This window comes from Tenrec ecaudatus, chromosome 14 (assembly GCF_050624435.1).
Source record: "Tenrec ecaudatus isolate mTenEca1 chromosome 14, mTenEca1.hap1, whole genome shotgun sequence".
Taxonomy (NCBI): domain Eukaryota; kingdom Metazoa; phylum Chordata; class Mammalia; order Afrosoricida; family Tenrecidae; genus Tenrec; species Tenrec ecaudatus.
The window spans coordinates 89,800,985-89,816,140 of record NC_134543.1 but is presented as its reverse complement, the minus strand read 5'-3'; the positions used below and the strand labels follow the sequence as shown (position 1 = coordinate 89,816,140).

The 15,156-nt window shown below is 48.9% G+C and overlaps 1 protein-coding gene across 1 annotated transcript in view; it reads left to right on the top strand.

Annotated features, from left to right (window-relative positions):
* RYR3 (ryanodine receptor 3) overlaps nt 1-15,156 on the top strand; it is a 418,103-nt gene that overhangs the window by 319,240 nt on the left and 83,707 nt on the right. Inside the window, exons 58-64 of the mRNA XM_075532282.1 lie at nt 3,069-3,184; nt 3,949-4,016; nt 5,829-5,950; nt 9,660-9,709; nt 10,098-10,158; nt 12,130-12,368; nt 14,021-14,102. Of these exons, the coding sequence (XP_075388397.1) occupies nt 3,069-3,184; nt 3,949-4,016; nt 5,829-5,950; nt 9,660-9,709; nt 10,098-10,158; nt 12,130-12,368; nt 14,021-14,102 (738 nt within the window). The remainder of the gene's footprint in view (nt 1-3,068; nt 3,185-3,948; nt 4,017-5,828; nt 5,951-9,659; nt 9,710-10,097; nt 10,159-12,129; nt 12,369-14,020; nt 14,103-15,156) is intronic.

Here is a 15,156-nt window from a genome sequence, read left to right as displayed (position 1 = left end):
TGTTGTTTGTGGAGTACTTTCATTAATCCATTCTTCCCTCAAACGCTGATCCAGAGAATGCTGGCATATGTAAATACAAAGCCCTAGGAGACCACGACTTATTTGTGGATTCATTAAGTATGTTGATCACTAAGTATCAGTTCACCTGGTTTTTGTGAAGGTACATTCGGTGGACTTTGGTTCATCGTCTATACCAGGAGTGACCCTAAATGCAGCTGACAGGGAAGCACACAGAATATGGCCCTGGCCCCAAGAGGCTTATAATCCCTTAGCCCAGTGCAGACATGTGCACGGATGGGGTCCAGGATACTAAATGGCAGATTCTTGTGCAGGGATGCACCCCTGTCCTTCCCTCTCCTGGCCATTCTCTTTCTCCCAGGATTCTGACTTTGAAGGCAGACAACCTAAACTGGAAACCTGCTCTGCTGGTAACTGACTGAGTTGTAGTCATTTAAGCCTCAGTTTCCCTATGAGTATATCCTGGACAGTACCATGCATCTCAGCAGGTTATTGTGAACATTGAAAGATAAACCATGTGTGAAATGTTTAGCAAAATGCCAGGCATGTATTAATAAGATGGTGTGATTTAGCTGTGTATTATATTTATTTGTAATCCCTGGGTGGCACAGATGGTTAAGCACTCCACTACCAGCTGAAAGATTGACTGTTTACACCCCACCCAGAGGTGCATCGGAACACTGGCCTGGCAATCTTCCTCCAAAGGGTTACAGCCTTGAAAACACTATGAAGCAGTTCTACCCTGTACACAGGGACCCACACAAGTCAAAAGTAACCAGTCTTCAACGAACGACACCATTGTCTTTTTTTAAATCATTTTATTGGAGGCTCTTCCAGATATTATACCAATCCATGAATTAATTATATCAAGCAAACTTGTACATATGTTGCCAACATCATTTTCAAAATATTATATTTCTGCCTGAACCCTAAGGCCTACACCCCCCTGCTCAATTGTAAACTGTGAAGGCAGGCATTTCCTGTCTGCCTTACTGGTTAATGAGTTCTGACCTCCTAGGACAGTGCCTGGTAGCTCGTAGGCAGTTCATGCATACTTACACATGGTGCCCTAGGACTTGTCTCAAACTCACAAATGCCAGAATTACCTAGAATAGCAGTTCTCAGCCTGTGGGTCGTGACCCCTTTGGGGGTCGAGCAACCCTTTCATAGGGGTCGCCCAATTCATAACAGTAGCAACATTACAGTTATGAAGTAGCACAAAATAATTTTATGGGGGAGAGGGTCACCACAACATGAGGAACTGTATGAAAGGGTCATGGCTTTAGGAAGGTTGAGAACCACTGCTCTAGATCAGTGTTTCCCTGCAGTTGCCTACACTTTAATTGCCAGAGAGGACACAGTAATTTCTTTATTTTTTTCTTTTTTTCCCAGAAAAGGGGATTGTAGACTAAGCAAACTTGGGAACCCATAACTTCAATGAATGCTTTTAAGAAGCAGGAGGTCTTGGCTAGCTGAGGCTTACAGACAAGACCTGCTTTCTCTCTGGTCAGGTCAGAGGAGGGAGGGCTGTCCTCATGGGCTCGTGGTTGCTGAGGTAAAAGGAAGAGTGAGCTTGCAATCCTAGTCTGAGTTGGCCCCTTCTCCCTGAAGGAAATGTCTGCTGATCCAGCCATTGTTTCTGCTCTCGGGTTCCCATAACATTTTTGCTACCGAATAGCAAAAGGTAAAATAAAAAACTTATTCCCAGAAATGGTAAATTCCACCTCACTCTAACTAGGAAAGGTGTGGGGGGATAAGAAGAGAGAGATAGTTGAATTTGGCCAATACAAGTACCCCATCCTGTAGCAGGCACTTTCCTATACGGGTGAAGACTCAGGTACCTACCATCAAAAAGAACACCTCGTTTTCCCTGGCCCACCTCAGGTCTGCTCCCCCCTCCGCTTCCCCGCCACTCGGCGGCAAAGCTCCTTCTTCTTTGTCTTACAACCCACAGCTAACCCTTCAGAAATCCCTGCCGGTCCTACCCAGAACCTCACTGCTGAACCATCCTGCTACCTGAGCCCCCTGTTGCTAGCCTGGTCCCTCAACATCTGTTTTAAACTTAGCAGCCACAGCAAGACCACCATACTGAAAGTCATCCTTCACTCTCATCCTCAACACTTCCAATAGCTCACCATCTCACTCAAAACAAAAGCAAAATATGAAGAATGGTCCCGGGGGCCCTACGTTATTTGTTCTATGGACCACCCTCTGCCTTTCTGACTGCCTGCTCACCTCCACTTCATCCCCATTGGCCTCTCTGTTATGTTTCTTCAGCTCGGCAGACCTACTCCTGCTGCAGAACCTTGGTTCCACCTGAGCGCTAGGCCAGAAAAGCACTTGCCCAGATGTCCAGATGGCTCTGCCCACTCCCCAATTCCTTGATGGTTTCCTCCCAACATTATCCTCCCAGTGGGACCGGAGGGAACAATGCGGTGTGCTTGCCCCTGCCCCCAACACTCCCAGACCCTTCCCTCCGCCCTACTTTCCCTTCTTCTTCAACATTGTCAACTGCTCATGCGCCGTGTAACTTCATACTTGTTATGGAGGGGGGTGCCTGCTCACAGCTAGCATGTATGTCCCACAAGGGTGAGCTTAGTCCCTGGCTCGGTGTTTGTTGAATGACGGGTCAATAGCTGTCTGAAATTTTTACCTAGGAATTACTGTCATCCAGGTATGGCCTGTTCCCATCGTGGCAGATTCCAAGAAGAAAATCAGGCAAATGATGGATCATCTCACTAAGCCAGACTAGCCACTAATGTAGTGGTTTTCAAGCTGTGGGTCAAACGACCGTTCCACAGGGATCACCTAATCCATAACAGTAGCAAAATTACAGTAATGAAGTAGCAATGAAAATAATTTTATGGTTGGGGGTCACCACATGAGGAACTGTAGTAGAGGGTGGCGACATTAGGAAGTGATTGAGAACCACTGCATTAACGTTTGACAGAGAAAGTGGACACGGGGCGGGGGGAACAGGGGGGGTTGATAATGCACCAAAGTCCCAGTCATCTCTGTTACTTCTTGGACTTTACCTGCTTCCAACCCAGGGGTGTGAAGGATATGGAGCTGGATGCTTCATCCATGGAAAAGAGGTTCGCCTACAAATTTTTGAAGAAAATCCTGAAATATGTTGATTCCGCTCAAGAGTTTATTGCCCACTTAGGTAAGTATCAATGTGACAGGCCAGTCTATAGGCGGATCTTCCTTTGTGACTTAAGTAACCATTTCATGGTGTAGCTGTTCATGATTCCTTTAGACATCCAACTGTGGATGGGCGGGGACCATGACTGTGAGTGCCACCCCACCCCCAGCCCTCCCCCGAGTAAGAAGTCCCATTAATCATCTTCCCTACTGCATTTGAGCCTTTTGTCACTTTCCAAGCGGCTGGTCCTGTATTAACCTTCTCGTTGTTTTGCTTTGTGGGGGTGGGCAGATGAGTGCACCTCTCTGCAGTGTCTTCCTCATTAATAAAACAGAAACAGCTCGGAGAACTGACACAAGAACGAACTAACCAGCAAAGTGGTGGAGTACTTTGCAACACCTGCTAGTTGGCCAGTCAGATAGCCTTTCATGTCCAGGGTTTGGTTTGTCTGGTTGCTTGGTTGGTTGCTTGGTTGGTTGGTTGCTTGGTTGGCTGGCTGGCTGGCTGGCTGGTTGGTTGATTGGTTGGTTGGTTGGTTGGTTGGTTGGTTGGCTGGCTGGCTGGCTGGCTGGCTGGCTGGCTGGCTGGCTGGCTGGCTGGCTGGCTGGCTGGCTGGCTGGCTGGTTGGTTGGTTGGCTGGTTGGCTGGTTGGCTGGTTGGCTGGCTGGTTGGTTGGTTGGTTGGTTGGTTGGTTGGTTGGTTGGTTGGTTGGTTTTGAATGTTTTCTAATCTGCTGTGACTGCTTTTTAGCTCTAACCCGCTTCGTGCTACCCATGTCTTTGTAGAAGCCATTGTCAGCAGCGGGAAAACGGAAAGGTCCCCTCACGACCAGGAGATCAAATTCTTTGCCAAAGTGAGTGATTCACTACGCTTCCTGTCTTTTCACAGTCTGTGGGGGGCAAGGTAACCTCCCCCAGCAAAGGAGGAAAAATAAATCTAATGAGGAGAATCCCATCTCAATTTAGAGTTGAGTCAGCATAGAGCGGTTTGTGAAGGCTGACTTCAGTTCGAGCCGGGGAGCTTTGTGCAACGCGAGAAGCGAAGCCAAGCGATCTGAGCGCAGCCACGCACACTCCTTTGTAGGGTTAAGTCGGGAGCTTCTGTTTCCAGTCTGGCGAATGGAGAAGAGACGGGGAAGTGAGAGACAGGACATCTCAACGGGAAGCTGGAGATGGGACTGGTCTGTCAGTTTCAGGGATGGGTTACCGCACCTACTTGCAAAAGCGTGTACTCTTGAGAGGGCTCCCGGGTAGTTGTGAGGACGTGACAAGATGTCTTTCTCAGTCACATAATGTTAAGATAGCCCTTAGGCACACATGCCCTGACACCTGCTCACACAGGAAATTTCTGATGCAGGTGGTGTGCTGGGGTGCCCTTCAAGGTCCCTATTGCCCACATCTGTGCCTGATCACAAAGAAAAGGCTTTCTTAGCTGCAGGTCAGGAAGCATTCGGGAAGTAACTCGGAGAACTTTAGATGGAGTGTGAACTGGCGCCAAGACCAAAGATGGAGCTGGGGCTCCTGCAGTAGGCCACCGTCTTCCAAAAACGGGGTGCCTCCACACTTAGACTCTTGTCCTTGCCCAAGAGATCCCAAGAGACAGAGCTCTGTCTCTCACTCAAGCCACAGTCCCAAGGGGGTGGCCATGGGCAGGAGGAGGTTTGCTCTGCTCCCTGCCATGCAGAAGGCCTGCTGGTCTGCTTCTGAAAGGCTCTAGTCCTGAAAACCTCGTGGTCTGCGGTTTCACTCCGACACACCAGAGCCACCATGAGTAACTATTGCCAGCAACTGGCTTGGTATTTCTTAGCTGCAAGGGAAACTGGGTAGCTCATTTTCTAGTCAACCGGGTCTGTGTTTAACTAACATGTGCAGATTTCAGTTGCTGAAAGGAAGAAAGGGGAGGGATATGTTTGGGTACCAGTGAGCTGTCTCCACCCTCACAGCCTTACTCAGAGAGCAGAAGGATGTGTCAGGCCTGTGGCCATCTTTCCACGTACCCTGAGAAGCAGAGGCCACATGCTTACGGCTGGTGGCACTAGGGCCATGTCTCAGGTGTGCCCGCTGGAGGCCCAAGGTCAGGTGCCACATCGGACTTGCCAGCAGGCGCTGATTTCAGGGCTGCACGCACACTTCTTGGGGCTCTGAACCCTCCCCTTCCACATGTCCCCACGGGGCCAGAAAAAAGAAAAGATGGGGAAAACTGGTCACGTGGGGCGTGGCTTTCTTGAAGAGCCAGGAACAGTATCAGAGGCTGTTCTCTCACCACTGAGAATGAACTTTTTTTTAAAGTCATTTTATTATGGGGCTCTGACAGCTCTTATAACATTCCATACATCAATTGTATCAAGCATATTTGTGCATATGTTGCCATCATCATTTCCAAAACATTTTCTACTTGAACCCTTGGTATAAGCTCCTCTTTCTTCTCTTCCCTCCCCACCCTCCCACAGTCGTGGATCCTTGATTAATTATATATTGTTATTATTTCGTATCTTACACTGTCCATTGTCTCCCTTCACCCACATTTCTGTTACTCGTCCCCTTCAGGGGCAGGGGCGGGGTGGGGGTGGGGCCTATAGATCCGATCTAAGAATGAACTGTGTAAGAGGAGCCTAAGGGAGGGATTTGGACAGCTTCCTAGAAGTTCATTCACGGTGGTTTTCCAGGTTCTCCTCCCTCTGGTTGACCAGTACTTCACCAACCACCGCCTGTACTTCCTGTCATCCCCTCTGAAGCCCCTCAGCAGCAGCGGGTATGCATCTCACAAGGAGAAGGAAATGGTGGCCAGGTGAGTCCTCAAAATGAAGGAAAGGTCACGGTGCTAAAGGGCTTTCTTTCAGGCACCCAGCGTCCACAGACCACATGGTGAGTCTTAGGGAGCATGCTGATGATCGCGAGGTTTGGGTTATTGGCCTGGTTGTGAAAGAAATTATATTTATATTGATCTGTGTGTTGCTTTGGCCACTAAGAGAAGTTGGCACTGTTTGGGAGCATTGACAAGGGAAATCCTGAAAGTCCAGAAAAAGGAAAGAAAACCGGGAAGCTGGGTGGAGAGAACGCACACAGTGGAACGAAACAGCTTCGCGCTGCTTCTTGTGGCCCCGTGCTTACCTGCTTACCTGGCGCTCCAAGTTTAAAAAAGAGTCAAATCTAACATCATTGTTCAAATGGCTGATCAGAGACTTGAAATCCAGAGCAATGAAATTTAAATTCCTAAGTGGAATTTTTTTTTTAAGTGAATTAAGAGTCAGGGTCTGGCTCACTCGCTCCACTAGGTCTAACATGTAGGTACCTCACCAGAGGCAAGGAGAGGGGTACTTCATGAGTTGGAGTCCATTCAGGCTCAGGTAGTCTCTGTATTTTTAATGGATGAGAAGCGAGGAATAAGCTCTATCAAAAGAAATCTGAAAGTTCTATTGCGAGGGGTCTACCAGCTCTTCCCATAGCATGAATTGAGGATGAGCAGCGTCCATAATCCTGTGTAAGGGCCCAGCCATTAAAGATCACCCTTAGGGGCAGGGGGGGGTGCAACTTGGGATTGACTCAACATCAGTTAAACAGGCTGACTAGGCACCGAGCCTGATTGGTGTAGGGATTGTTGTGAAGCATTGCGATGTTTTACATTCTAATATCTGTGTGTACGTGAGGATCTCCATATTGCAGGTGCTCTCCCTGAGATCCTAGCAGTTCCACACACCCCCGCCCACTGAGGAGGGCAAGAGTCAAGGCCCATCCTTGGGCCTCTCACCTCCTTGAGTGCCCTGTCTTCTATCCCATCATCACTTTATCTCTTACGAAGAAGGGAGGTAGAATAAGGATGCAGACACAGAATCAGTAATCGGTGAGTTGTTAAATGTATTCAGGACACATCATGTATTTCGAAAGAACCTAGCAAAAGGAAGAACAAACAGATATTCAGATAACCCAGCAGAGGGCAGGTGCGTCTGCTTCCTTCATCTGTTTTTCTTGGATTATTAATTCATGGAAATGTAACATTTGTTCAGCCAGGCACCATTTGTCGTGGCTGGAATACCATCTAGAGTCTATCAGCCTTGCAAATCGCTTTCCAACCCACCACGTGTTTGGGGCTCTCCCACAGCAGCAGTCCTGTTTGCCCTGACTGTTTCCCCTTTGCCAGAGGCCTCCTGCCCTGCCTCCCCCCGCCCTCCCCACCCCCCCACCCGCCGGCCTCCCCTCGTCTGCGTCTGCTGTGGTTCTCCGGTGCTTCCCAGGCTCTCACACCAGGGCTACCTTTAACTGCCCAGTTGGGCGAGGATACTTGGGGATGCTGGGCTAAAGACAATGCATCACCTTAAAGCCTAGGCTCTGCTCAACGAGAGGCGTCCTATGGCCATTTTAAGCCCTGGCCTTGGGCATCTGAAAAAGCATTTCGGATCTGATCAGAACGAAATAAAGCCCAGCCATCTGCTTTAGTTTGAGAGGCAGTTTCGCATTTATACAGAGCATGTGTCCACTTTGAAGATTTTTCCACCCAACATAGCGGAGCTCACCTGCCTCTGATTCTGGACACCATACCAATTATGTCAGTCTGGGTAAACTAGGGAAACAAATCCACAGAAACTCATATGTATAACAGAGAGTTTTATATAGAGATTAAGTGCACATCAAGAAAACATCCAAACCCAGTGCTGCCCAAGCCCACAAGTCCAACATTAGCCCATAAATCTGACACCAATCCACAAAGTCCTCCTCCATCTCACAAAATACATGCAATGATGCCGACTGCCGGAGGAAAGCCGAGTCAGTGAATGTGTCAGCATCTCAGCACTGGCAGGGGTCTCCACATGGCTGCACCAGCACCCAGGGCTGCATCGGGGTAGGTCCACACAGCTTCTCCTCAGAGATGTCTTGCAGGAAGTGAGCCTTGCCAGCCAAAGCAGGGAACTGGCTAAGGCAGCTTCACCCTGGTTCTACCATGAGAAAGCAAGAGGCCTGAGAACTAGATAGCGGAGCTAAAGGACCACTTAACTCCCAGCCTTTCAATTCCTCCCACGTGGTTATTGACCAGGTTGGCACAGTAAGCCTTAATATCTCACCAATGATCATGAAGTTGGCCCAAGATCAGGCATCATTCATTCTATCATACAGAAGAAGGTTGTTTGGCGGTCTAGTTTCAGATGAACAAGCTAATACATACAGCCCAGCTAATTCTAGGCAGAGACACAGAATCCAGATGCATCCAGGTCGTTCCACCCCCTAACTCCATGAGTTTCCATAACCTACATGCCCCTAAGTCTTAGAGTCTAAGAAAAAGAGAAGAAATACAAAGGGAGGGGACTTGGGGGAAGAAGCAGTCTATCTGGAATTTCCCCGTGGTCTTGCTCACTGCACCTGTCTGCTAGCTCACTGTGAGTTCTCTCAAGTTCTGATTCCAGCTCACTTCCAGCACAAAATCAAACAACTATTGACAGGGCACTGGGACTGCGATTTTCCAGTAGTCAGCCGACAAAGAGCCCAGAATTCCTTGACAACTCTTAAAGGTGTGCAGGTTTCCATCTCCACCGACTCTTAAGATATGCTTTCCCACCTTGGTAAAACCTGGTTCTTTTTCGGTTTCCTGGTGCATATAACCATCATATTTATACTTAGGCTGTAGTCTGTTACGTATGTAATAGATTAGGAAAGTGTGTGAAATGCCATGAGAATTGCCGAGAGGTGACACGGAGACACGAAGAGGAAGCACGCTGTTCCAAGCACGGCACTGACAGAGGTCTCCGACACGGGCGTGCGAGGGGCACCGCACACAGTGCTGCATCTGGGAAGCGCCAGTGTGTCTGTAAAACCACGAGGCACAGCTGCACCTACAAGTCGTTTCCATGGTAGAGAATATGGGCGGAAGCATGGAGATGAAGGGTCAAAACACACAAAAGCCTGCCAGATGGGCTCTCCTAGTTTCCAAGGACACCGCTAGGCCAGCAGCCCAGTCAGGTTCATAGACTAATAGGAGATGACAGGAAAAAAGAGGGGAAGAAAAAAAAACCCTGCGATGTGATCGCCTGTTTAACACGGTCTTCTCGGTGCTCAAATCCCTTGCATTCTTCCCATCCCAACTGTGGGCCCATCTCCCGCACCCAAACCCTAGACTCCCATGGAGGCTACAAAGCGGTTTGCAAGGCATTGCCGCAGTGAATAAAAGGAAAAATCAGACCTCCCTGCAGGATCCTCATCGATTCCCAAATGCCATCCGCAGGAACACTTCAGTACACAGCCTTCAGCCAGATCCCTGGAAAAGACTGACCCCATCAGGCTTGCCTTCTTAAAAGCTTAAAGTCCCTGTTCCGATTCTCTCATAAGACAGCGTGACCCTGGCAGTTTCCTGAGTGTGGGCTGAGAGGAGCCACTGAGAGGGACACAGTGCCCTCCTGCAGGGGTGCCAGGCTCTGGCCTTCCTTTCACAGGGGCATGCTTGGGGAGCAGGGGGCCATGAGCCCTTGAGTCTCTTGTACCTTTCCAACCTGCCTTCTTTTCTGCTTCAGCCTCTTCTGCAAACTCGCTGCTCTTGTTAGACATAGGATTTCGCTCTTCGGTAAGTGATAAATATTGCTAAGAGTTGCCCTCCTCCCAGTAATCATCTTGAACTTAAACGTTGGCCTTTGCAACCCCAATGTCGGAGCTGAGGTGTTACACCCAACATTTGGCGTAGAAAATTGGTCTGAAGTGTGATAAATGACCTCTCGTTCCCCCTCTGACAGCTCAGGTTTTCCACACCAGTGACTGTCATAAACTCTGTAGCTAAATCCACCATCAAGCAGAGGCTGTGACAGGCCAGAGAGAAAGGCAGGCCCCTGCCCACAGGCTCGGCACTTTGTGTGTGTGTGGGGGGGGGGCGGTGAACGACACTGGGCTGGGGTTTGGGCATCGTGAGCAGGAGGTGGGAGAGTTTGGGTGGTCACCGGGGGTGCTTTGCATTCTAGGGAGTGACTCGGCCACCATGGTGAGCTGCCTTCACATCTTAGCCCAGACACTTGACACAAGGTAAGGCTCTTCCAGTTTGGAGGTTTGAGTTTTTTTTTCCCCCTTCCAAAAGTTTGTCAAGACTGCCTGACCCCTTCGTCTCACTTATTATTCCACCGAAGAGAAGATGTGGCGCTGCCCTGCGGGAGCTGCAAAGAGCAGGGTTTCCAGCGAAAAGATGAAGCTTCCCCTGGAAGTTAGCACTTTCTGTTTCTCGGTTCACACGACGGAGAGCTGCTGTCAGCGCATGTCGTGAGCGCTCAGACCCGCGTTCTTTGATCACTTTTCGCGCTTCTTGTCTTCTCTGACTGAGAAGTTCATCTTTCAGAAGATGAAATACCTGAGGTGACAAAGTACCACTTTGTATCTAATTCTCAACCCAAAAAGGAAGTGCTGCCTGATGGGTGAGAGACCATAAGTATCCTAGGAGGGGCGTACTGTGTCACTCGGGATTCTCAATGGCCAAGCAAGGACATGTGGAAAGATCCCATTTCAGAGAGATCAAGGGAGACAGGCCCATGGGAAAGAAGGTGGCCGAGGAGGGAAGGAAAAAACAAATTTGTAATGCACAAATCCTGGTAATTTAGCCATAAAGATGCCAATGAAGCAGAGGCCGTGATAGGGAATGATGGGGCGCTTTTCTCTGACACGCTCTGTAAGAAATGCCCTTTTCCACGGAGGGAAGCAAAGACACCGATCCCAAGACCCAGGGCAAAAAAGAGGTGCAAACCTGATGTATAACCAGGTGCAGCTCCACTAGGAACTACAATCGTTTCATTTTGTTTGTTTTCGATTTAAAATGAAATGTTAAGGATGACTAAGGAGCATATTCAGGTTTTCAGGAGAAACTGGAGATGTGTGGAGATAGTGAGACAGCAGAAAAGTTTGTAGGATCAGACCAGGTCATCCCAGGGGACCACGACACTTCGAATTGGGGTGGAAGTCCATTAAAATGGCAACCAAAATACAGGCCAGTGGACTTGACCTTTCCTGAGAAACCCAACCACGGGAAAGACAGCATGTGGCTACTACTAGGAACAAGCCTCGTTGGCTCTATTTCCTTGTTTTTATAGCCTTGGTTGGTCAAATGATCATCAGAAAATAATAGTGTCTATAAAAATCTTGGGTCACTGACCCAAGAGAGTCATAAATAATCTTGTGACAGATGTAGAAATGTGGGGAAAGTATGGTTCAGATGCTAAGTTGTTTGTTTTTCAAAAATTGGGGTTTATATTAAAAATCATTTTATTGGTAGTTTTATTGATTCACATGTCATACAATTTAATAGTTGAATTGTATTAAGAAGAGGGGTGCGATCATCACCACTAACAATTTCAGAACGTTTTCTCCTTCCTCGTTCTCAGTATAGAATGGTTTTTGATGGAAGGTCTTAGATGCCTCTGGCTCATCGTCATTCACATGCCCCTGTTTTTAATCAGACATGCCAATGCTTTAGAAGAGGTTAGCTGCCCTCTGTCCCTCTCTCATCTGAACCAGGACATCCCTACCGGGGGAAAGAGCTCTACACTTCAGTTGACTTCCTCCCATGTTCCCGCTTTCTTTCCCAAAGGCTCGCCATCATAAATGAGTCCTTGTTTTAGCTATTCGTGATACAGGTTGCTTATCTCACGGTGAGCTGCAAGGAAAGTTCACCTCCACATTCCTTTAATTACATATTTCAGAAGAATGTGCCAAACTGCAACCTTATCGTGTCCATGTCATTCTGAATCGTTCTGTCCCCTGAGGGTCTGAGCAATAATTCTATCAGTCATTCCTGAGCCCACTGTCCACTTGACAACCCCTTATAGGGCTGGGTGACCGGGGTTTTGTTCTGGAAGCTAACCACTCTGTCCATGCCTCCGCAATACTGTTGTCAGGTGATGGGAGGGGGGTCAGCATGTGTCCAGGCTGCACTGGAAGTTACCAGTGTCCAGAAGGGGGTTGGCCCACGATTGCACTGTGCCTCTGGCTTTGAACATGGCTTGCTTACAGGACGGTCATGAAGTCAGGCGCCGAGCTGGTGAAGGCGGGGTTCCGTGCCTTCTTTGAGCATGCTGCAGAAGACCTGGAGAAGACGTCAGCAAACCTGAAGCTCGGGAAGTTTACTCACTCCAGAACACAGATTAAGGGCGTTTCTCAGAACATTAATTACACCACGGTGGCTCTGCTGCCCATCCTGACGTCCATCTTTGAGCACGTCGCTCAGCATCAGTTTGGGGTGGATTTGCTCCGTGAGTCACTTTGTTTTGTGTCGAGGATGTGTATGTGTGTGGCCACAGATGGAAAGTATGTGACTGCTTCGCAGGAGTGCAAAGTCAAAAAATCATTATTTCACATTTTCCCCGTGGGTTTAAAAAACTGAGTATATCATCCTTTATCTATCCCACTGTATGCTGGACCAGAACGTCCCACCTGGATAGTTACTTTCCCAGTGGTGGTACTCCTCCTTAATTTGAAAAGGTCATTTGAGTAATATAGCAGAAGGTGTAGGTTTGCTCCTGGCATTTTTCCAGACACCAATTTTCCTATTAAAAAACCCTAATTTAGTCACTGAATACCAGAAGCAAAGGACAGATACTAACATTTTCCTAAAGTCAGTTCTATTTTTATCTGTATTTACCACTATGCATGACCACCCCCTCCAGGGACACCCCTCCCCACCCCACCCCACCCCCAGCTTCCCACTGTACCCAGATATCAACCAACTAGCTTTAGCCCCATGTCAAGCTTTAATGCATGACTTTACTGTGACCAATTGCTGAGAGCCAAGGCTGTGTTCTCCCGATCCCCGAGTGCCTGAAAAACAGGGATTCCGTGGCACATCGAGGAGGAGGCACCCCAACCCCTGCTGATGTGGCCTCGAAGCCAGGCGCGTCCTTGCTTGAAAACTTAGAATGCTGCCAGAGGCTTCCCCGGCATTCCAGCCATGGTAACACACAGGCAGTGATCCTGCCTCTGGAAATGCTTGACTTCTGAAGCAGAACGTGCCCTCCCTTAGGAAGCGCAGGGCAACGACAGTGCATCCGCATTGCCTTTAGCCGAGCACCCAGCAGAAAGCTCGGGAGAAAGTACGCATGAAGAATTCTGCTCTGTCTCCAGAGAAACCCAGGCCATTGTACGTATTACCTCCTCTTGCTAGGGTGTAAGCCACTCATTCAAGTTTCAGGTTTTCTGCACACACCCCCTTTCCATGGAAGGGAATGTTGCAGGGGGAGAAACAGAAAATCTCATTATGGAAGGACCCATCCATCCAATTGCCCTCTTCCCTGGGAAGCCATTTGATCCCCACCAGAAGCTCCAAAAGGGGATTTTGGTTTGGAAATGAAGGAGCCAGCGCAGGGTAGAGGATGACATGTTGGACTGCTAACCCTAAGGTCTGCAGTTTGAAACCTCCAGCTGCTCCTCAGGAGAAAGATGAGGCTTGCTACTCCCGTAAAGACTGACAGCCTTGGAAACCACAGGGGCTGTTCTACCCTGTCACTGTGAGTCAGAATTGACCCGATGGCCGTGAGCGATCAGTATTTGCTTTCCCAGAAAGGTAGGTAGGTAGGTAGGTAGGTAGGTAGGTAGGTAGGTAGGTAGGTGGGTGGGTGGGTGGGTGGGTAGGTAGGTAGGTAGGTAGGTAGGGTAGGTAGGTGGGTAGGTAGGTGGGTAGGTAGGTAGGTAGGTAGGTAGGTAGGTAGGTAGGTAGGTGGGTAGGTAGGTGGGTAGGTAGGCGGGTAGGTAGGTGGGTGGGTAGGTGGGTGAGTGGGGTGTGTGTGTGTCTGTCTATCTGCCGGGGTGGGGCTGGGGAGGTTGCTTCCTTTTGGGGAGCCTCGCAGTGTCCAGGAGGTGAGGCTGGGGTTGATGCTTGGCAGGTAATGAGGGTTCTTCTTTGTTTCAGTGGGAGATGTGCAGATTTCATGCTACCACATCCTGTGCAGCCTCTACTCCCTTGGGACAGGAAAGAACATCTATGTTGAAAGGTAACTAGTGCGCAAAAGAGGCTGGCACAGTCGGGCTCGGGGGTGGGGCGTGGGTAGGGGTGATGTCTCAACACCTCTTAGAATATTGAATGATACTTGTCCATCCTGACATGTGGAAACGCTCGCGTGGGACCTGGTTCTGAGTCTAGGTGACAGGCTGTTGGTGGCAGGATGGAGGGAGTTTGATGAGGCTATTGAGATTGGTGGCTTCCTTTTGGAGACTAGAGGGTGCTAATTGGAGGAGCCGGCACAAGTCCTGTGCTAGCAACCAAGCACGGACAGCATAAACGGCTCTCTTCAGACTCAGCTTCCAGGGCTCCTGCCGTTACAGCCTGCTGATCCGCTCAAGGGACAGGAGGCAGCTGCTTTAGGGTTTAATGAGTTTCTCTGTGATCCAACCCCGGACCTTTACCATTGTCGCCTGTCAGATTAGCCTGGCTTTCAAATCAGCGCACGCTTGGGGAGCAGAAAGCCGGTTCGATCATCTTGGATCTGGACGAGCTGATTTGCAGCGGCACCTGGGTTCCAGCTTGCATTTCTAATCTTGCCGGTACCCACAGAGGCTTTTGGTGGCCTCCGCTTTTCAGCGGTAAATGCCAGGTGTTGTGTTGTTCTGCTTAAATCCATGGGGAAGGTTGAAGGATAAATGCTTCCGTAAACAAACTCTGGACTTAGTCTTACCTCCCCCCACCTTTTTTTTTGCCTTCTTCTTTTTTTGCCCTTTCAAGCAAGGAAACTAGTAGGAATTTGATCTATGCTTCAAAATCCCTTCATCTTAAAATCCTCTTGGTATGGACCCTCCATGAACTTCCTCCCTGATGGTGCCGTCTCCAAACAAACCCTCCTTTCCCATCCGCACTGACAGCAGTGTCAGCCCTTAACATCCCCTTCTAATGGCAATTGCTTAATCAAGAGAAGGGAAAGAGGTGGAGCCTGTAAAACAGTACATACCGGCTAAATTCATTTACAATGGGACTGTAATTCCTTAACAATTGCGTAGCTTTTCTTATTGTTTTGGCTAAAATAGGGTTGTTTTCTCAGAAACAGGGAAGCC